Genomic DNA, 23632 nt, shown 5'->3' on the forward strand with positions numbered 1-23632 from the left:
CCAAGTGGGCCCTTTAGACTTTTCCCATTTATCCTGAGACTTATGACTACTGAAAATGCCGATGTGGTCTCTGCAATAAAAAAAATATATACTTAAAGACTCATTTCACTTGTTGATGAACAGATCTTACACATTGGTGCAAAGTAAATGTTACTCGTTTTTTTTTTACTGGCACGACTGCTACATGAAAATAACTACAGAGCTAATCAATAGGTAATGACTGTATTTCACGAGTAATGCTCTATTCAGAGGAAAAAAATTACTGCAATTCACAAACAATTATTGACACCATGAAGCACATGAATCAATGTCTGCTAGAGATCTGCATGTTATTTAAAATTTCTTCAGCAATATTTGTCTTTGTTCCTTAGACCCAGTGTAATTTTTCCTGCCTGTTATACTGTGAATATATTAAAGGTTAGTGTGAGTATATTGATGACAACTAGAATAAAATGTAAAAGTTAGTCTCCTGATGGATAAGTCCAACTATTAGCAGTGGTGTGACTATTATCACAGCACTGTAGCCATGGGATTCCATGCAAAGCTCTTTCTTGTATAAGACATGTTTTGTCACAGAATGGTCAAGACCTCACCTCTTAAAGGTCCAGTATAACTCTACTAGAATTCAATATACACTAGAATTCAAATAAATTCTTTTTAAAGTCTTCCCTGTTGCTTTTTCTGCCTGAAATGGTTTACTGCTGAGAGCAAGTGGAAAGACATGAGGTGGCCAGAACTGGAGATGATGCTCCTGAGGCTTATTGAAGTGTCCCAAGGAAACAGATTTATCACTGGCTCTCACAGGGAACCAATGAATTGGCCTAATCCTCTAATTATAGCTATTTGCCTTGTTTTTATTGTTATCTCTGTGTAGAGCAAGAGAAAAATCATGAAAATGTCCAAGGTACAAATCTGAATTCTCATTTGTTAGCATAGGGGAGAGAACAACACATCTGTTCTTCACTTGCACAAACAAATATCCAAGATGTACAGGGCAGTGAAGAAGATGATTACCACTGGTTCTCACATTTTTCTTTTTGATTCACGTGTGGCTTGAGGCATGGCTGCTTTACAGCCTGATATGATACTCCTTGACTTAAGGTTTTAACTGCAAATCAATTCTGCTTAGCCCAGAACAAACATCTGGTCCTTGCTTAGAAAATGAATTGAAACAATATCATGCCTGCCATCAGAGCACAGCTACTCAAACATCTGACAACAGTTACCAGCAGCACCTGATAGGAGAGACAGATTTTCAAAAGAATAAATGCCTAGCTGTGGCTAGAAACATATTTGAGTGTCTACACAGTTCTGCATAAGAAAACAGCAATCATTTTTAATTACTAATGTAATAAAATGAGGAAAAGCACTTTGGCTCTTAAAAAATCAGGGAGATTCCTCTCCTAGTCTAAATTAATATTAAGAAGACTTTACAAATATTTTGAGATGTCCACAGCAGAAAAAAAAAAGCACGCCAAACAACAAATATAACCACAACAAGAAATCCAGAGAGAAAACAGTGCTAAGGTACACATCTTTACATAACATATTTCTCTAAGGGAAAACAGACACCTGAGCCAAGTCTGTTCTTTAACTACTTCTCTGAAAATATAAACTCATTTCCAAAGAGCTAACCCAGGGTATTTTTCTCCTTTTATTTAGGCAAGTATGAGAAATCATAAAATAAGATTGAAAATTGCTTCAGCATACACCTCATTTGCAAGTAGTAGACAGCTGCTCAGTCTTGTAAAGCTTACTTTTGTGTTGAAAAGGAAATAAAATCTAGACAGTACTTGTGCTGGAGCTAACTGCTGCTACATTAAATAAGTGCAAATATAACTATTTCAAAACTATAAACGATGAAGTGGGCTCAATGAAATGGAGATGAGAGCATAGCCCAGAATATATTCACATAATTTAAAAACAAACATTAAAAATGTATTTATGGGGTGATGAGCAGGAAAGGAGCTGCTCTTCCAAAGCTCTGAGCATACAGCCCTGCTGGCTCCTGGTTTTCCAGTTTAATTTAGAGAAAAGGTTACAATCATCGATCTCATTCCACGAGTTGTCAGAAGAGCCAGCCCTACGTACTTCATCATTAAGAAGCCCCACTGAAGAGGTGTTTTAAACATTTGCAGTGGAGGTTAACTGAGCACTTGCCAGCTTCTCTGTAGCTCTGCCCTTTCTTCTAATTTGAAAGTGTATAACTGAACGACAATTGCAGATGTTCTCATCCATAACCTACAGTGACAATAAGAAACAGCAGATCAAATTAAAAGGATCTTGCAGTCTCCCAAAATATTCAGTGTTTTGCATTTTGTTAGGGTTATGTACCTATCCTTCCTAAAAATTCTTAGGTACTGCAGATGAGTAAGGTTAAGAGTGGAAGATTATTGAAAATTACTTGGTAATATCTGTTTAACTTGTAAACCTACAGTAGGTTACATTTTTGGTTAGTATATGATTAAAAAGGAAATTATATTTTATTAACATAATTTTATAAAACAAAAAAGTTATATACTTGAAAGTAAGTAATATTTTAACATGAAAATTATCTAATCTCCACAAATTTAAGCAAAGGGACTGCAAAACATGAGAGGTACTCAATCTCCTGAATTTTAGGTTCATCTATTTTTCTGTGATAAAGGCACTAAGAAACCATATTAATACTTGCAAAATTCTGTTAATAAATACCTACTGTCATCCACTGTTTTACAGAAATACTAGCTGATAGTGAAAACAAGTAAAAACACAAAATAAAATTATATGTACTTGCTTAACAAAAATACCTTCCACCTACCACACATAAAAATAAATAATTTTTTATGCAAGAAAGAATGGAAAGAATTCTACTTAGATAAAGAAATACCTCATAGTACAAATGACCCAGCAATGTGGTGTTTACCACAGAAACTATGGAGTGCTTAATAATTCCTTGAAGTGGAAAAACCACATGTATCTCAGTGACATGATTCATTGACAGATATTTCCACCATAAATATAACAGAAACCCTACAGGCCACTGACAGCAATGAAAGGTGAATGAGAGATTACCGAAATACAGCTAAATTGCGGGTATCTTGAGACCTATGTTTCAGTTCACCACACCATTTATTTCTTGACAGTTCAAATTTTCTGTATAGTCCAAAGGATTTATTTTGAAATCTAGACAGTCATTTATATCAGGGAGCAAACTTTTACTCAGTCTTTTGGAGCACTGACACATTTTAGCTCTCACAACAGATCCATGAGCAGAAGTCTGCAACAAGTCTATTGCTCTGATTTGAAAAACCCACAGAAGAAAGCACTCAGTTTTGGCCTCTCTATAATATCCCATTGTGATTTAAATTAAAAGGGCCACAAAATCAGAAAACAAATCCAAAAAAAGGGAAAAAAATTAAAAATATTTAAAACATGTAGTATAATTTCTCCCTAAGAAAAATACAACAAGTAGCAGTCACAAAAAAGGAATGTAATAACTTTCCTTCCCTTAGAAAAAAATCCAATCCAATTCCCTTAGAAAAAACCAAACTCTGTTTTGGAGATTTTAGAAATTAAAATCTTTGCCTTTCTAACTCTGGTCTACTCTGGACATTCAGCTGGATTGAACTCCTCAGCTGACTTCCAGCTGACTCTGCTGAGGGGTCTCCTGAGCATTGACCAAATTGTGAAAAGCATACAGGTGAGAGATCAACCTCATGGTTATGTCAGTTATCGCTACAGCTCCATTTGCAATTTTTCTTGGCTACTTTATTCTTTAAGGGCATGCACAGATATTTTGATCGGGACAATAAAAGTTCTCCTTATCACTGGAGGCTCTTCAGGCTGACCCGTAGCTGTCATCTTCCCTTTTTCTGCTCTAACCAAAAGCAAGGACTAGAGTGTTGGACAGTTCAACACAGATCATAAGCAAACTGGAAGAACTACTGTCAAGAAAGGTAAGGATGGAGAAGAGTGCAAGAAATGGCACATATTCACCAAAGGTTTACCTAAAGAAGAGTTTGCTAGGTACTCAACAAGTTCAAAATCAAAACGGGCATTTCTTGGAAAATCTTCACTTTTGTACTCTTATACTGGATTCATTTTTTCTTCTCAGCATGGGAACAAGCCAGGTAAACCTGGGCAAAAAAACCCCAGGATTCTACATACAAAAAGGATTCATAAGCAACAATCCATCTTGGGACATCTCTGACCTAATTTTGCAGATAACCTATCAGCTGATCTTCTTCTCCAAAACCTATTTATACTCAATCATAAAAACAACACTCTTCTTATAGCTGCCACACTGTGGAAGCCATTCCCAGAGTATGATTCCAAAGATTAGAACAATTTTCTTCTTTTTCCTTATTTCTTTCTCAGTTTCTCAAAGTAAATTCATTTCCAGTCACTTCACTTAAACTCATTATTGTCTTGAGTAAATTGTTTCCCTAAAAGCATTCTTACTCCTGTTTGATTAGAGACTATTACTAGATATCATTATATAAATTGACAATAAAAAGAAGGGGAAAAATTTCCAAGAGCTTCTACAGAGTCAAACTGAAACCAGCTCACAAAAGGTGTGTTGTCCTTATGGTAAGAGTGACAGCCCTGGTGCCAACCTTGAGCAGGATGGTACCTGCTCACATCTATAAAGCCTAATGACTGCAAATTCTTTCCAACCACAAGAGCATGTGACAGATTGTACATCAAGTGTACAAGAGCTGCTTCTGAGCACTGGAGGTACTTTATAATTCCCTTGTCTCCTCTGTATAAACCACTGTGTAGTGACCTGGAGATGACAAATCCAGGTAACTGAGTACAAACACATTTCATATTTTGTCACTTTTTCAAAAAGCTGGAGATAATGACACCAGCAATCTGCCTTTAACCTAGAACTATAACAAATGGGTCAAAGCTCTCATGGGAGAAGTGGTACAGCCAAGATTTTGGGCAGTGAAAATAGTGTTTGAGGCTTTCCTTACAATAAGGAGAAAAAAAACCCCACTAAAATGAAAACTGAGCATTAAGTGTATATAAAATAATATTAACGGGGTAATCAAAAAAATAAAAATAAAAATAAACCCATTGCAAAATGCCCTGGTTCTTTTCTTCCAGATCTTCTTGAATGGATTTCAAGCAACATCAGCTGAACATAGTAATATAAACATTTGAAGTACTTACTACCTCTGGAGATTTGCAGGCTCTCTAAAGAGATTAGGGTTCAGTGTATCTGTGCCAGCCTTAATCCACTTCCTGAGATAACAGGCATATAAAATAGGACACATGTGCCACAAACCTAAACCAGGCAAGAAAAATAAAAGGCCAGCCCCAGATCAAGGAGAACCTCTAAGGAGCAGGATCAGACATGTCTTACATGCTTTACAAAAGAACAGTACTGCACACAGAGGATATGAAATCAAATCAGATAATCCTTGGTAGAAGAATATGCAGTAAGATTCAGACTTGGATGCTTTTGTGTTCAGATCTTATTTACTTCTTTAGCAGGTTCTGATCAGCTATACTTGTATAAAGCCACTGATGATGTCCCACAAACTTCATGATGATGGAAGTCATCATGTCATGTGCAAAGGAAAATGGGGACCTAAACTCTTGTTACTGGTTGTGATGCATGAGAGTTGTGATAACTGAACTCCTCTCTGAAAAATTACCAGGCTACATTCACAGCTTGGGCAGTCATAAAAATAGCCTTTGTAACTGGACAACGTACAGCCCTGACAGAAAAAACAAGTACACTGCCCCATAGTGTCCTTCCTACATAATTTTTAGAATCAAAATATAGTTTGGGTTGAAGGGATCTTAGAGATCACCTAGTTCCAACACAGCTTCCATGGGCCAGGACACCTTCCACTATCCCAGGTTGCTCAGAGCACCATTCAGCCTGGCCTTGAACGCTTCCAGGAATGAGGCATGCGCAGCCTCTCTGGGTAACCTGTTCCAGCACATCAACACCTTCACAGCAAAGAATTTTTCCAAATATCTGACCTAAATGTACTCTTTCAGTTGGAAGCCATTTCCCCTTGTCCTGTCACTACATGTCCTTGTGAAAAAAAAAGTCTGTCTTTCTTGCAAGCTCGCTTCTGATACTGGAACACGACAGTTAGGTCATCACAAAGTTTTCTCTTTTCCAGGCTGAACTACCCTAATTTTCTTTGCCTTTCCTTGTAGGAGACATGCTCCATCCATTTAATCTTCCTGGTGTCCCTCCTCTGAACTCGCTCCTACAGTTCAATGCACTTCCTGTGCTGGGGAGCCCAGAGCTGGATGCAGCACTCCAGGTGGGAGGAACCCAAGTATACTCACAGTCTGTGTAAGCTTATTTTCAACACTCTGCACTCCAAAACAACAAGACAGCTTTTCTCTTTCTACATTTTTAATCATCTTAGGATAGTATATGACAAGTGACAGACTGTAGAAGACTGAATTTTGCATCTTAAGCTTGGCAGGCAACAATACTGAGTAAGTCTCTTCCTAAGATACAGCCAGCCTCAGCATACTGCTGCTGGCTGCAGGGATGTGACACGGCTGGGCTGGGGCTCACAGTGCTTCTCACAGCAAAGAAAACAGGCCTGCCAGGCACACAGCGCCAACTCTGGCCCCTGCTATTCATTCAAAAGGTAACAGATATAATAAATTGAGTAAAATATTGTAAATAAGTTAAGTTTGTAAATTGGTGGTGGCTAGCTCCAAGACTTTGATAAGCAATTAGGAGACATGTGGAGCAACTCAGTTTTTCAGACTGTGCCTGAGCCTAGGACCAGCAGCAGCAGCACCTCCTTCCTATTCCAGTGAGAGAAAAGTAGGTCAGCACGATGGGCCAAATAAATACCACTATAAATCCCATCTCTGATAAGCTGTCCAAGTTCGTTCTTGTTTTATTGCACATTGCTCTGGTTTCATCCAAATCCTCTTCTGCATATGTTCTGTATTTCCTGCAGAGTGCCTGGTCTGTGGTAACGTAACCCCTGTGGTTACTTCCCCTTTCCCCAGCACTGAGATGGCACCACACAGATGTAGTCATTTGCCCTCAAAAGACTCACAGACACAATTTAAACAGAATGTTTAAATATGCAGTAATGTACACAAACCACTAGCTCTTGAGAGATTGTATTAATGATGTGTTTGTGCCATATCCAGGATCAGGTTCCTTCTAGAAAAAAATGGGGACTAGAGGCACTAAACCAAAGCCCCTTCTTGTGTTTACCTATTAAAATCCACCAAATCCCAAGTATTTAGCTTGGAACATAATGAGAACAAAAAGAACCACTACATCATGCAGTATCTCAGTAGTCTTTCTAAAATGCAACACAGAAATTTGTGGCTTGCAATCATAATCATTACCAAAGCCAGAGCTACTCGTGACTTCTGAACTAAAAGTTTTCATAGCTCACAAATTGAGTGGCAGATGATCCTGTTATATTAAAAAAGTGTGTTTACTGTTTGCAGTTCATCCTCAAAGAGGAGATGGTGCTTGCTTCCCATGGTTCTCCCTTGTTGCAAATATTAGGCTATTATAAATACACACAGGGAGTACACATAGCTACCCATGTAAATGAATGGCGATATTTGCGTGATAAACTGTGGAGGCACACCATGAATTGTAAACACTTACGAGAAATGCATTTCATAAGTAACTGGGATTTCCTCACCCAGGGCTGCTGTAGTGAAGGCACACAATAGATTATAAACATATATGAGAAATACATTTCATAAGTAACTGGGATTTCCTCATCTCTAGCTGCCCACGAGCACATTTCCCACTTATATGGGAAATGGTCTAACACCTGAGAGTTGCCATTTGCAAACCAGATTGATAGCAGATTACTTGTGCCTCAGATCTAAGAACAAACCTTTACAGTTCCTATTCTCTTCTGTGCACATCCAAAATCCTACCACCTTCAGTTCATTTATAAAAACCCTAGAATATTAACACTGTGCACCTTTGGAAAGGATTCATCTTAACCAGCTTTATACAGCACAAACATCTACAGCTGAACTAGTCACCAAAGGACCCCTATGTCATTCACAGGGATAAACTGCCACTTGAAGGACTTAATTCAGTGGTCCAGCTGTAGATATTTATCTTAGCATAAGACAGGTCCTGTAGCAGCAGTGACCATGAGGAAACCACACCTCCAATGCTGGCATTCATTTTGCAGAGAGATTTATGAAACAGGAGACCTGTCAGAGGTGACTTCCAGGCATAAATGCCACAGACCTCTAGAAAAGGGGGTGTTTTCTGCTTCTTGGTAGAACCTGACATTTTATGTCAACCTTTGAAAACTCAGGAAAACCACCAAAAATTGTGTTTGTGTTGTTCATGGAAGAATTTCCTTACTTCACACTGAAAGGTTTTTCAGTCTCCTTCAACGACTGATAAGTTACAGACTGTCATATACAGAGGGGGGGAAAGGAGGGCCTGTAGATCTCCAAAATCTCCTAAAATTATATTTCACTGTAGTGGATAGGGTCTTTAGGTAATGGGGCTCTGCAATACAAATTTTTTTTTTTTTAGGGACACATAACTCACAAATAGCAAAGCAATGAGGAGTTTAGATAGATCATGTACATATACATGATTAGGCAAATATATATATATATATATATATATATATATATATTTGCCTAATCCTAATACCTGAATGTGCACTCCCCACAACTTACTCTTCTGCATTAAAAAGATTAATTCCAAATTGCTGCTCACTCATAAGCTAATTTGGAGTATTTTCCAACGGAAGCCAGTTGTCTTCCTCCTTAACTCTGTTTTCCAACTCATTCACATGGAAGACAGAAACAGCCTGCAAGTCCTGTTCCTATCCTTGCTGAATGGATCACTTCACTGGGGCTGGGGTTGTTTCCTCTCTCTTTTGTTCTTTCTCTGAGAGAAAGATGAGAAAGATTAGTGGCTGCTCTGTCCTGCTGCCAGTGGGTTCAAGTTTCCAAGCAGTCTTATACTCCATGACCAGAAGAAAACAGAATTTTAAGCACTAGTGATTGACTCAGTACCTCTCTGATGCATGAGGAGGAATTACAGTAGTGTGATGCTATAACCCATAATTGAAAAGATTGTGCTAATGGTCCACTGGAAATTTCAAGATTGTCTAATTTCCCAATCTTTCAGCCTCTTTTTTGAGACCTTTACTTTAGAGACATTGAGGAGACTTTTTTTTTTTTTAATTGAGAAGAATCGTTCCAGAGTCCCTGATATGTGTTTGATCCACAGCAAAATTATGCTCCTTTTTTGTGTTTTCTCCATTTTCAACAAGTCTGACTGGGAATAGATTACCACACAAAGGTATTAATCAAATACTTAGGAAAGTACTGCAAGGAATAGATTGATGGATGGAAAATGTCTTTCCTAACTAACTCTGTGGTTTCTGAATATGAAACCAGTTACAGATTACAGGATGATAGGTGCTGATGTGCTAACAGTGCTTAGGCTCATATATTTTCACAATTTCTTAACTGTTTACTTACTCTCACCACAGTAAAGCAATGGAGGGACTATTTTTCCCACTCTTTTGGATACAAATTTAAATGCTTTCACATAAATAATCTTCCTGAGCTGTCAGGTTAAATCAGCAATCCTCTAACACACCAGAGTTAAGGATAAACCCTTTCTTGCACAGTAAGACGCAGAGCTTGTGACATTTCAGTTGCTTACTGAAAAGTCCAAAACAATTTCACACAGCGCAAGCATGGGTTTTCACATGGTGCACAGTGTAGTTTTAACCTGTTTTCCTTTAGACCATTTCCTGGGCTAAAAAGGGAGAATCCTGTAGGCAATATTAGACATAGAGACAGTTTTCCTGTCCTGTGAACAATTTTGAAAGAGGGAAGACAAACTTCCCACTTCACACTGTGAGAAGGGGAAAAAAAAAATAAAGTATGCTTATTTTAATTAAACAACTAAAATTGCAGGACAGGAATTGAAATGCATCTCTGTGCACACTACTTCATTTTTTGCTTGCTCCATGCCTGTGTTTCAGCCTGTTCCAACTGGCACCCTTCAAGAGGAAGCTTGGGTGTGGTATGGGGATAAATTACATCAGCAGCTGCTCCAAATAAGTTGTAAACAAGAACTTCAACATCTTTGACTCCCTGTGATGCACTGTGACATAATCCCACCCATTTTGTTCTGTCTTCTACAGCAACTATACACTACTTTGTGTGCCGTACACTGAGGCAAGCAACACAAATCCTTCATTTTCCTGCCATCAAAACAAACTGTCACAACTCTCAACGTGTCCCTTCAAATAAATACTTTAACCACTTAGAGCTTAGAAAACATGCAGAAAAATAGCAATATCTTGGGATGCAGGGGGATCACAGGTTCAGTGGAGAAAAGGGTCCAATGCTATTTATGTGGGGACCAGCCTACCTTAGAGGGGTCTGATCTGACTGGGAACAGACACACAGGGCCCTGTGTTCAGAAGGCTCTGTGCTCAGCAGTTACAATGAATAAAGCAGCCAAGCTCCATCCACATACCCCATAACAGGCAGGACCTGGATACTTAACCAAGTCCAGGAGTTCACATGGGAAGAAAACCCAGATCATCAGGATTTAGGAATTAAACAGTTGATTATTTACTAGCCTTCTCAGACTGGTTCCCTTATCTTTCCCTCTAGAATCATTCGATGGCTGTAAAATAATAAAATACTTAACAGATGGAAAAAGGCACCTATGGCTCTGAAAGCTTAAATCCCTGTACCAATGTATCCAAAATTGTATCTGCTGAAAGACCAGTGTTACTGGATTCAAGCAGACTGTTTTCTTCTCTATGTTTTTGACCAGAAAAACCTTTTGTAAAAATTAACTGCAAATTATACGTTTCTGCAAGTTTTCATTTTTGTGAGAAAGGCCCAGATTAGCTTTATGTGAGAACCACACACTCTCATGCACAGAAAATGTTGATGCTGATGAATTGCTGCTTTCAGCTGTGGGATTTAATTACTCTCATTCTCTTACAGCTGGTGTTATTGTGTGGTGATGTGTTTGTCTTCTGACACCTGGGGGGTAGGATGAAATGAATTTACTATATTCACAGTGCCAAAGGGACAGTTTGAATAAGAAATGCTGCAATAAGACCTGCATGACTATGTCCTCTGGCATGAATGATGAGTCCAGGTCCTTTAGATCTTGTTTTCTAGATGTGCTTACTGACTGGAAGCATTTTTTAAAAAATGTTATAGGAAAATTACACTAATGTTGAGCTTATTTTGACAAGGTGAAGGAAATGAATTAGTTTATATTGACTGATATCTACCTAGCCCGTGTTCCTGAAGCCTTTCCCTCCATTTTTACAGGCTGGCAGGGTCACTAATCCTACTTATTTTCAGTTTGTCAGTCAATAATCACTTATCTGGCACTATGTCTTTGGAAATGACAGCTGAGACAGGATCTGATGCAAAGCCTTCCTTCCACAATGCCTTCCTAAATACCAATCTGAGCTGGCTGAAAGGACCAAATACTCTATATCTGGTAATGACATGTTCACCAAGCTTGTCATAAACAAGGTTTTGGGGAACTTTACAACACTGCTATCTGCCAAATGTCTCTACTTTGATGCCATAATGAAGTCATACAAAGCAGAACAGTTCCTGTTATCGGACATTAATGAGAGTCAACTTTTTTGTTTTGCTCTAAGGCATTTTAATTGTATTACAAGCAGAGACCATCTGGTTTAAGAATGAATATTCAATATCTGCTGCAGATGCAGAAATACTTGGGAGGGAAATGGTACTTCCTGGTTTCCAGCCTGCACAGTACCCAATGCTAAAGCTGGTGTGTTGCACACTGAGCTAAATTGCAGTTTGATGCTCAATGAATGACTTTTCAAGTTATTACTATCGCATTAATTAGTTAGTGTTTACTAGTTTGGACTTTATCTCTTCAAAAAGAAGATGAATTTATGTTAAAAATTACGAAAGGATAACATACTTCATTGCATTCTGCAGAGGATTGTGTCAGCTCATCAGGCTTTATTTACCAAAAAATCATAGGGATAGAAATATATTTTTTTGAGTAATAATTTGTCTCTTGTGTGACAGGTGCAGTCCATGTTTATGAAAAATACAGATAAAACATTTGCAAAGTGCAAATTTAGAGTACCACAGCAGACAATAACTTTTCTGAGAAAGAATTGAGCTGAGAAAGAATGAAAACGTCACTTCTAAAGGGCAGGCACCAACGTCACAAATTTTATGACTGTCACCAGAACTTTTCATTTGGCCTATCTTATTTCTACAGAAATGCCTTTCACTGCAACTTGTGGTGGGAAAAACACCAAACTGATTTGGCCAAGACTTTTCTGAGCCATATATATAAGTTTAGAAGATAATGCTTTGCAATTTAAAGAAAATCAAGCTGTTAATACTTTGAGTTAATTATGCATACGTATCATGGCCTATTACAAGACTGTAGGTCTATTCTTTTAAGTATCTAAATATCTTGAGGCAGCTCCAAGGCAGATGTTGAGCCAACAACCTTGTCTGCCACACTGAGCTGCCTCAAACATGAGCAGCCCAGCGAAGGTGGGGGCCAGGCTGCAGTCCCAAAGAGGTATTTAATTTGAACATGACTGGCACCAGTGCTGGCAGAAATGCATTGAAAAGTAGTGGGGGCTCTGCCACTTTATTTTGAAATTAAATCAAACAAGATGTTGACTCTCTCCTGAGGGAATGCAATGTGATGCATTTCCTCACTGAAGCTCTCTGGGCTGTGCTGGCTCTCAAGAGTGCCATGTTGCAGTGAGTGAAGCAATTTCCAGCACACATTTAGAACTCACTCTGGAATACTTCAGGGTGACAATAGTTAGTTAAGTCAATATGATTAGAGAGCTATCACCTCATTTTCACTGCATTACTGCCATAATCCTAGAAGGAAGACTCATATAAGTGCTCAGGAACAAAATTCCAGGGGAGAAAAAAAATCCATACTACCAACTATCAGCTAATATTACCAGACAACTGAATTTTCTTGTATTTGCTTTCTTACTTTTCTCAGGGGACATTTACCCTAATGCACGAGACCAACACAAGACTCACACAGGCTTGAATGTTGAATACTACAGACCTCAGCAGAGCACTATTAAAATTGCCAGGCAGGCTTTCAATGTGAGCTTGCTGTGGAGCTAAACATCTCCTTGTGATGCCAATCAGGGTGCTCCTCTGGGATGAAGCTCTCCCAAACACCCAGATATATCCTAAGCAATAAGCAAAGAGTAGAAGTTGGAGTAGTCAGAGGTCTAAGAGAGGATGGGAAGGAAGAAAGTAAGAATTTCCCTCTCCTCTGGCTTTTGGGAAAAACACATTGAGTGTTAGACAAAAATGTGAAAATCTCAACCTCGATAACTGAAGCATTCAGATATCCAAAGCTGAGGTTATTCTGACTCAGAAAGCAACTGATGCATTTGCTTTTCAGACAGTACAGGCATGGCTCTTCCATACAGATCAGTATGTCTCTCTGTCACCTATTTCAAGGCAGAATTTCTTTTGAGCAGTATCACATCCAAAGAAGAAAGAAATGATCAGGAACTATCAGTGGCAGGACTGTTAGAGTTGTAAGAATGGGAATCCCTCTTGTGATAAATTATTCTAAATGTTCAATAACATCCAATTCAGTGTCTAAACATCACCAGTATAATAAAAAAATGTCTCCTGGGCACATCAATAAAACTGGGAGGGACTGAGCGCTGCAAACAACAAGAGACTTGAAACTCACTCTCAGATGCAAGAATTTAGTCAGAATTTTGTTTCTCTGGAAGAAATTCTAAGCACAACTTAAAATTTACATTAAACTTTTATATTAGGAAGGTGAAGTAAGATCAACGAAAAAACACTGCCACCCAAAACTGGTATTTAAAATGCCAATCACAAGAGGGAAAACAGGTTTCATGTACATGGTTTGGCAAAGCTGCAGTCTGCTTCTTTAAGAATGCATTACAGATTATGAGCATTCTTATTACAAATTTATTGCAATATTCAAGGTGCACTCAGAAGAATCTATTTTTTTTAAAATATGGGTTTATTTGTTTGCATCTTATTTTACAGTCACTCTTCCAGCCTCCAGTTCATTTCTAAAATGAAAGCAACTGATATTTCCATATCAAAGTTTAAAATTAATTTGCTTTGTGGGACATGCTCCTTGATGTAAAATACTTCATTTTAATTAGGACATTTAATTTGCTCTAATGGAATCAGGTTCCATTTACTTAATCCAAAACTACTTTCTGAACGAGCTATAAGCAGTACATTTTCTCAGCACAAGCCCTTCAAAGGCCTGTGTGCATGAGGAGATTTCACCTACACAGCTAAACTGATTTCAGTTTAATCTACTTACACCCCTACAAAACATTACCCATAACTGAGTCTGCCCCACTTCTGTATGAGTTTTATTAAACAACTTTTTGTTTCCTAGTGCAGACCAAGATTGGATAATAAAAAATCAAGTACCATTACAAGTAGGTTTTAGAATGAAAAACCTAATTAAAAATTGTCCCGCCTCCCTGAGCACAAGTGTCTGGAGCTCACATCCTGGAGCACAGCCACCTCCCACTGCCACTTTTGTACAGCTTTCTTCCTCCCTTTGCCCTCCTCTCTGTAACATGTTGTGTACATGTAGACCATGCCACATCATGTCTGCTTCTCTTTAAGAGAATGAACAAGTCATTTCTGAGGAACACTTTGCATATTCTGGCTCCATGTCAGGGTGATGTCCTGCCCCCGTGCACGCACAGAAGCACGTGGATAGATCAGGGCAGAGATTACCAGTGCATAGGCAAAGACTGTGAAAGGCATTCCCTTTCCCTACTGTGACAGCTCGCTCCCTCCATTTAAAATAAATGTTTGTTTGCTGGAAAGCCTGTCTTTATTGATTTTGTACATCTCATCAGCACAGAGAAATGCAATAAATACCGTACACTATTATCAACTCTGAAACACCTTCAGCTCCAGGCCAACTGCAGCTTTCACAGTGCAGGGGCACAGCAACAAAATTATTTTAAAAACAGAATACCTTGAAAAATAGCCAGGCTGTCATCCATTTGACCACTTTCACAACCCAAAAGACATGCTTGTAGAGCTCAGTATTCACTACTCCAGGGTCTACTACATTAGCAGTCACATGGCTTCCATTTGCAGTCAGAAGATGCTGTAGTCGATAGGTAAATAACACAAGGGCAAGTTTGCTTTGGGCATAGGCTCCATGGGGTGAATACGAACATCTGTACACAGGAGAGAAAAAGAGAGGGAGATGCATGTAAAAATAACCAGAAGGAGAACAGAATTGCACAAACATCAAATATACCACATTTTGCAATATCCAGATATACACTGAGTCGTCAGAAGAAACAGCTTAAACAACAGGCAGGCGTGTTGTTTACTCCAGTTCTAGTGATTACTTCATCAGACACCAAGTCTTATTTATAGCAATAAAAATATTAAAACAAAATTACACAATACCTGCCAGAATCTCTCTGTCAAATTCTTTAAACTAGAAATGCTGAGGCATCAATCTCTAGGCTATCATCACCTGGAGGCCCTTAAACTTCTCTCCCCTTTTTCACTCTGCTCTTTCCAAACATACCCATCCCATTCCCTGTTAAACCTATGACTGATCATACTACTTCTTGTTGCTATTATTATTTTTACTGCATCAGAACCTACTGGTTGAAGGCTCCTGTGTTGGGAACAGTACAGATGTGTAAGGTACTCATTGCAGCTGCCCTGGTCACACATCAGATTGTGCACAGCTAAGAGATGGATAAAAAGATAGGGCAAGGAGAGCAGCTGCAAGTGCAACCACAGGCCCTATACAGCCTTTAAAGCACAGATGGCTGGCAGAATATGTGCCAAAGAGGTATGACAAAGGCACAAAAATTCCAGGAGTTACAGCAAAACATTACCCGTTGAGACTCCTGTGCACCTCTCTCATCTGGATGCCAAATGTGCCTTTCTTTCAAGTTAAGCTTTCTAGGAACTGCTGAGTTGAGTTTCATTGCATGCAGACAGCATGCAATACTTTTTTTTTTTTTTTAATTAGCAGGCTATTTTCAGGGAAATTAGCAGGTATGTCACTTAAAATGCTCTTCCTGACTGAGGCCTCAGCATCACTTCCACAAATTCCTGTGCCATAACAATTTACTCCTGTAATTACCGCAGCCTCTCATCTAACCTTTTTTGTGCTAAGCAGAACCAAAGGTAAATGGTGGCATTACAGACAGCTCTTAGGCAAAGCAAGCAGGAGCCTAAAGCAGCAGGCTCCTGGGAGCAGTGGAACTGCTCCAGCCCCCATCTGCTCTGCCTCTGCTAAAGCCTGGGGAAGTGATACTGCATGCTGCAGCTGCTCCCCATGTGGAAACAGGGCTTAGGGTCCATGCAGCAGGAGAACCTTAACCTGTTGGTGAAAGGTGATAGAGGGGCGCCCACCCAGGAACAGAACTCTCTTTCCTCATTCCTTCCTTTTCCCTAGATATTGTCCTATCCCCGTGGTGGCTGCAGCTACAGCTGCATCCTCTACACCTTCACCCTAAGTGCAAGAAATGTCCAGACTAGGGATGCTCTTACTCTGCAGGAAAGCCTGCCTGTGATTTCTGTGGATTACTGTGTGCAAGTTTTTATTTTGAATGAATAGTAAACATATGAATTAATTTTATCTCATTCTTGTTGAATATCTTATTTATAATATCCTGTGCACTTCATCACAGAAAGCCCTTGATGTTAAGAATCAGGCTGACCCTTTACAGAGGTATAAGGCTACTGTAGCAATTAACTGCCTGTGTTATCTGGAAGGACTCAGAAACTTGGAGACACCACAGTAAATACAGCTTAGCTACAGGAAGTAAAAGACAACAACAGAAAATAACACTGAACCTCCAGTGCATCTCTTTACTTTTTTTTTTCTGTCTCTTTTTTTTTTTTTTTTTTGGACAAACAAATCACAAACAGTCTACAAAATCATTATATGAGTTGAGAACCAAAAAGGATAGATGATCACAGGTGGCCCTTGCACCAACCAACAGCCTCAGCTGTACCGTGCTGGATAACATATCTTCATTATCATAAGGATATCACCTGCACCTCTGGGCAAATTGGGCTATTTAAAGAGTAAAGAACAATCACTGCATGAATATAAAAGTGACTTGGTATTAGTCAGGAAATTGCAGTTACATTTTAAATTCAGTAACGTCCATGCTCTGATCTGAGACGCTCAAAATGTCACCTTATGCTTCATGCATATTCCAACCCCTTTAACTTGAAGGACCAGATCCTCAGCTGCTACAGGCTTCTCCTGTGCACAGCCGTGCGGGGCAGAGCTCACACTACCCATGGGAAGCAGCATTCATCCCAAGCCGCCTCCGGCAGCCAGCTGGCAGCTCCCCCTGGCACTCCTCCACCGGTGCCACCATTCCCCCACTTAATGTGAGCTGGGGCACGGGACAAGCCTCCGAGTTGAACCAGAGTGATCTTGTCTGGCAAGTGGCTCGCAGGGAAGCAGAGCTGGGGACTACTCTGACTTGTTCTGCCTGGGTCTAGTCAGGCTTTCAGTAATCTTCAGATGCCAGGCAGGAGGATGCTGAATGCTCCCCATGACTCCCCATTCCCACATTTTGTGCGAGTGCTGTTTTGACTTACCTTGTGGCAATGAAGCATGAACTACAAGGGCTGGATCCTCCAAAGCCTTGTATTTTGCATAGGTATGTATGTCAGAGAAACATGAGTGCTGAGAAGATATAAAAGCTACCCAATCAATGAGGAAGCCTTTTATATCACTGTGCAGAGATGCAAATGATGTGCAAGGCAGCCAGGAATCAGACTTCAATAAAATAATATAGATATGAAGAATATAAAATTGGATACACAGAGCAAAAACTTTTGGCAGAGGCCCTGCAATGATTAGATTCTCTCTTCCCAATTTCTGTGTGTGTGTTTTTTGCTTTCCAGGAATCTGACATCAATGGACTACATAAGACAGAGGAATGACATGACACAGAACTGATGAGGATTTTTGTTGAACTGTTTTTTGTCAGACCCCATTTTATTAGAATCACTTTGTTTAAATGCTACATTGAAAAAATAAAACAACACTAGTTGTTTGACTTCATTAGATCCAGTGTTGATTTCATGTATCAGAAAAATAGGCACCTGAACTCACACCACGATTCTGTCTCCTAAGAACACACATGTAGAATCATAGAAGGGTTTGGGTTGGAAGCTTAAAGATCACCTAATTCCTCTAACCTACCATAAGAAGAGACATATTTCCACTTGACAAGATTTCTCAAAGTTTCATCCAACCTGGCTTTGAATGGATGGGGCATCCACACTGTCTCTGGACAACCCATTTCTCTGCCTCACTACCCCTACCATAAAAATTTCTTTCTTTTGTTCAATCTAAATCTACCCTCTTTTAGTTTAAAACCATAAAATGTATTCCTCTTACACATGGAATTATCTGGCTTTAAAGCTTATGCATCTAAATCTATCCTCTCTTGGCACTTTATGCTCTGTATGCACATTTTTTATAATGAATAAAAGTATAATTGCATACTAAGTAAAATAATATTGACATTATTTATTGGCATTTCCACGTTTTCTGAAAGTTCTAAAATCTTTCAGAAATCAAAGTGCATACAAGAGGAAAACCATCCAAGCAGAACACAGCTCACAAGCAAACTGTGCTAGCAGAGCAGAGCACACGAGGTGCCTGTGGCAGTTGGACTTTTGCTGCTTTGAGGACCCAGGGCATCGATGCTTTACAGCCAGGCAGGCTCTCTTAAGCAGAGAAACTCTGCCTCCTAACTAGGCAACCAGCCAGCTCCCAGCCCCCAGTGGGTGCTGGTCAGTCAGCTAGAGAGATAAGGAGGCACTGGTGTTCAATGACCAGGGATACATCCTAATGAATACTGCCCACCCAGCTTGGGCGATGCCAGGCAGCATGTGCCGAGGTATGGCAAGCCTGTACACAGTCAGCAGCTAGGGAAAGTGGAGCAAGGACTTAGGGGGAAGAGGTTCAGTGAGAAAACACAGCATGCCTGGCATCAGTAGCTTGGAGAAGGTCATGCTCTCTCCCTTGTTTAAGTGGGGCTTGCTGTGGACCATCTTCTTACCACAGAAAAGAGTGGCATGCCTCAGAGGATGCCCCTCCATAGCATTTTGCTGAGTCAATGCTGATAAAACAGGGCAATGCACAACTCACTAAATGAAAATACAGGAGGAGTTAAGGCAGGTAAAGTTTAATTTGCTGCTTTGAAATCTCTCCAAGAGAACACCAATACACAAAACCTTCTTCTTCCTTTAAAAATAATGTTTTATGGATTCTATACTGATGAATAAAGGGTCAGGATAAAGCAGGTTCTGCATTTCGTGTCCAAATATTTTTTAGCAGAAGTTCTTACTTCTGGCTTAAGATTTTTTTTGCAATATGAGCTACAGATTTGACTTACTACTGCAAAAATTCAGGAGGAGAAAAGAAAGGCATTGTTTCGAATTTTTGCACGAAGAAAATATGTAGGTATTCCATTCTGGAGTGAGTGCCTTGAGGTTTGTGATTTTTTTTCTTTTTCTTCATCTTTTTTTTCTTTTTTTCTTTTATTCCACCAGAAGCTGATTAGCTGATTTTTCCACTTATCTCCATGGTGCTGTCTCCAGCAGCAGTTTCCCTATGGAATGCATTTTCAAAAAGTAATGAGAAGCCAAATTTCAAACTGAAGCCTGCAGTGGCTAATTAGGTGTTTAAATATGGACTCAGCCGCTATTCCAGTTTGAAAACTGAAATAATGTTTAGCACATCTCCTTACTTGTTTCTGCTCCAGTGTCTTCGTGTCTTTAGTTGGTTTGTTTTCTACAATGGTCTCCCACTTAGGTCAAATGATCCCATGTTTAGTAAAGAGCATTGAGTGAGGTCAGGGTACGCACTGAGCACCAGGGGAAGCTGTGCTGCCCAGCACAATCACTTCCTTCACCCTCCTGTGCACAGGGCTCTCTTGCTGCTCTCAGCTTTGCCACCCTCACTGGGGGCTCCTTTCATGCTGTGCACACACCTAACAGACATCATGGACTCACGGACAGCACCCTGTACCCCACCACAGCTTGCTTCAGCAAAGGGCTCAAGGACCTGTGACCATTCTGACTGGCACACAGATCAGTTTAACCCAGCCAGTGTTAGCACTGAATCTTTCCTGACCTGAACCTTTCACAATTGTCTTGCACGTCATCCTCCTTTCACCCATCACCGCTCCCCAATTCCCAGGGTGTTAATTTACCTGGAGGGCAGAGTGCACCAAGATCAAACTGCAGAGAACCCAGCTGCTATGTGCTCCATTAAAAGACAAGTGATGCAAAACGTGGCTGACATGCTGGGCTTTTTAATGAAAGGCCACACAAAATTTCAATGTATGCCTTAGGATGAATCAGGGAATTAAGCAAAACACAGGCTTGCTGTATTAAAATGACTAAAGCTTCCTAATGACTTATGTATTAATCTTGCAATACATCATCACCATTGCTTAGTCAAGACTATAAAAGTCTATTATTAAACACTCATGAAGCTTTCACAGTCTTAAATTTTCTTTCTTCAGGGAATGCAGCACAAGATTTTTCAAGTTTTGATAGATTTTGCAGCTTATTTTGAAGCAGCTAGAGAAATATATTGGAAAATAAACATGTCTTTACTGGTTATCATAAACAGTTTCTTTCTCTTATGAAAAAGCTTGAGTCCTAAATATTGTTTATTAGATGAAAGCAGGCTTCCTGGCAGTACTACATATATTTATCCTGTGAACATGTTTTCTGAGTCTCATTAATTGTGATTTTCTCTCAATAAAAACCAACCAACCAAACAAAGAAACAAAAAACCCACACATAATAAAACAAACAAACAAAAACAAAACCAACAAAAAAACCCCCAAAAAAAAAAAAAAACACCCCCCCCCCCCCCCCAGAAATACAGACAAGGAGAAAAGACCAAGCTCGAGAAAGAAGAATAAATATATTACCACTGACAACCAGCATTTTACCAATTGAAAGAAAGAAGCATATACATTAGTAAAACAAAGCTCAAATCTAAGGTATTAACTTATCTACTTTTGAGATGTTGCTGCAGTTATGTTTTGTACAGCAGCTGTCCTGTTACCAACTGCTACTAAAGGCTATTGCACAGTCAGTCATCGACTCATGCACGACTGGGCATTTTGTGTGCTCCTGAGCAACTTCTCATGTACTTCTTCATGTACATTTCTTCAATATATGTCATGTATAACCTTAAAAATAAACTGTGAGAGTATACATATAACAGTTAAGGTGGCCTAAGCATAAACCTTGAGTGAATAAGGAATGCAGCATTAGGGACTCCTGAAGAGCCCTCATGACCCTGTGATGAACTTGTTCAAAAGGAAGGCCACTAGAACAATACATGAAATTAGTGGCTCTACACGAGGTAAAAAGGAGATCCTTCATGTCCTAATTTGTGGCATGGGGGTTACTTAAGCAGTCATAGGCCAGTGGCAGAGCAATCCATCTTGTCTTTCATTCCTCTTCCTGCAGCGAGCTCTTCAGTTCCACATGTTGCTCACACACAGCTCTGGACAAATCCTGGCTTTGGCTGGCATCTTTCAACTGCAGGAAAATAACACTTTTCTTCCTAAAATTAGAGTATAATGGTAAAAGCCCAGATCTGGGAAATGCTCTCTCTCTCTAACAGGTAAAATGTTGGTAATGGTCTCAGTAACTGGTATCTCAGCAGATCAGTGACTCCTGCCTTGTGCTTAACCCTCAGTGCAGTAGAAGCCACAAACTGGAAGCTGGATGGTGTTTTGTTTTTTGTTTTTTTTAAAGCCATGCTTCCCAGCTTTCAGCACTTCACTGTATAAATACATAGCATTCAGTGATTAGCCCCTTCTATTAGCCTTTAGGAAATGCAAAGGGAACAAAAATTAACTTATTGTCTCTTGAGGACTACATTTAGTAAAGAAACATAGAATGTCTATTTTAAAATCTTTTATGAAAGGCAAAATAAGCCAGGGCTTGTCATCCAGGGTGTTACTGTCATCCAGATGGAATCAGAGCATCATTTTTCATTTGGCTGATCCCTACTCCTAATGGCAGGAGGTGAGATGCTGAGAGCTATTCTGATCTACTGAGAGTGGCTGTGTGCAGCTCAGTTGCTGTGTGCTCAGCATAGCTCTCAAATGCATATAACATGAACTCAAAGGCTGGTCTTCTCAAAGTCTCACCAGAATCAGTACCTTTAAAGACCTTAGGTAACTGTAGTAACCTTACAGTTACCTAAACTGTACCTGTTTGTGTACAGTTGGTGTTAATTTCAAATGTTTTGGTTTATTTTAAATATCAATGTCAAATTCAAGTTATAATTACTGTACCTCCATTCTTCCAGGAAATATATGTCTTTATTTAGAATGATATAAATTGCCACTTTTCTACAGTCAGGGCATTTGATGCAGTGTAAAGTACGTGCTAACAGTTGAACCGGTGTTTGACCATAATAGTATCCCTTCATTGAATTAAAAATCTCCATTAAACAAATGAATGAGTAAATATATAAAAGGAAGCAATGGTTTGCATTGCTTTACCCAAGAAAAAGATCACGGCTTCAAGACCTACGTTCTGTGTCTTCATGACCCTTTTGAGGGATGGGGAAACAACAAGGACACATATCTTTTCATATTATCTTTTGGGTAATCTGGATCTCAAGTTATTGAAGATGGTCACACATCTTGTAAGATTATCTATAGGATTATAAATGGGGGGAGGTCCTCTCCACCCACTTGTCAAGAGCTCCCTACCTCTCCTGCAATAGAGCTTTTAAGTTAAAGGAAGTAATGGGCAGTTTATAGTTTCTTTGCTTCCACCAGAAATGCACATAGGACCACAAAATCCCCAGCAATAACTTGAACAATCCAAGATATTCTTAAAAAGCATCTCCAAACTGGTGTAGACTTTTGCAGATGAGCTGCAGTCCTGAGCTTTTCATTCTGGGCCTCAAAAGGAACTGTAGGGTCTGCATAAGCATAATGAGGTGCTGCCATTTCAGATCCAGCACAGTGCACCTACTGTGTTGGCAGACTTACAGTAGACTATGTTGGTGTATATGCAAAGATAATTTAAGGTTTAATTATGGTGGGCTCAACCCACTTGCACAGCCTTGGATTTGAGGAGGGGCTGAATGTGTTCTGCAAGAGCAAATATTACCCACACTGAAGGACTGGTCTGTCTTACCAGAGGAAATGTGCCTGCAAAATAATTTTTCCTTTGAGATATCTGTAACTGCTGTGCAGAAAGTGCTATGTCATCAATCTTTGTTTAAAGAAATAACAAAAAATTAGCAAGTCTGGCACAACATACTTTTGAAAATCAGTTTCTGCTAGTTGAAACATTTAACAACTTCTGTTTTTTAGAAGTTTTCTTGTGGAGTGAGAATAAGAAAATCACAGCTTCAATCTGAGTGATAAAAGTAACTAACTCCTAGTATATGAGTTAAGACAAGGAACAAACTCATTAAAAAGACAGCTATTTGTTAAAAGCCATCACAAGAAGCCTTCTCCTCAGTTGGAAGACCTTCCTAGATTAAAGAAGAAATACAGCTGAATGCCAGCAGGTACCAGAGGAATTAAAATGT

At 39.4% G+C, this 23632-nt stretch overlaps 1 protein-coding gene across 1 annotated transcript in view; it reads right to left on the reverse strand.

The window, feature by feature from the left end:
- DHRSX (dehydrogenase/reductase X-linked) overlaps nucleotides 1-23632 on the reverse strand; it is a 163352-nt gene that overhangs the window by 13951 nt on the left and 125769 nt on the right. Inside the window, exon 6 of the mRNA XM_041468482.1 lies at nucleotides 15014-15221. Coding sequence (XP_041324416.1) covers nucleotides 15014-15221 — 208 coding nt within the window. The remainder of the gene's footprint in view (nucleotides 1-15013; nucleotides 15222-23632) is intronic.

The sequence above is a fragment of the Pyrgilauda ruficollis genome, unplaced genomic scaffold, assembly GCF_017590135.1.
Source record: "Pyrgilauda ruficollis isolate IOZ18807 unplaced genomic scaffold, ASM1759013v1 scaffold22, whole genome shotgun sequence".
Classification (NCBI taxonomy): Eukaryota; Metazoa; Chordata; class Aves; order Passeriformes; family Passeridae; genus Pyrgilauda; species Pyrgilauda ruficollis.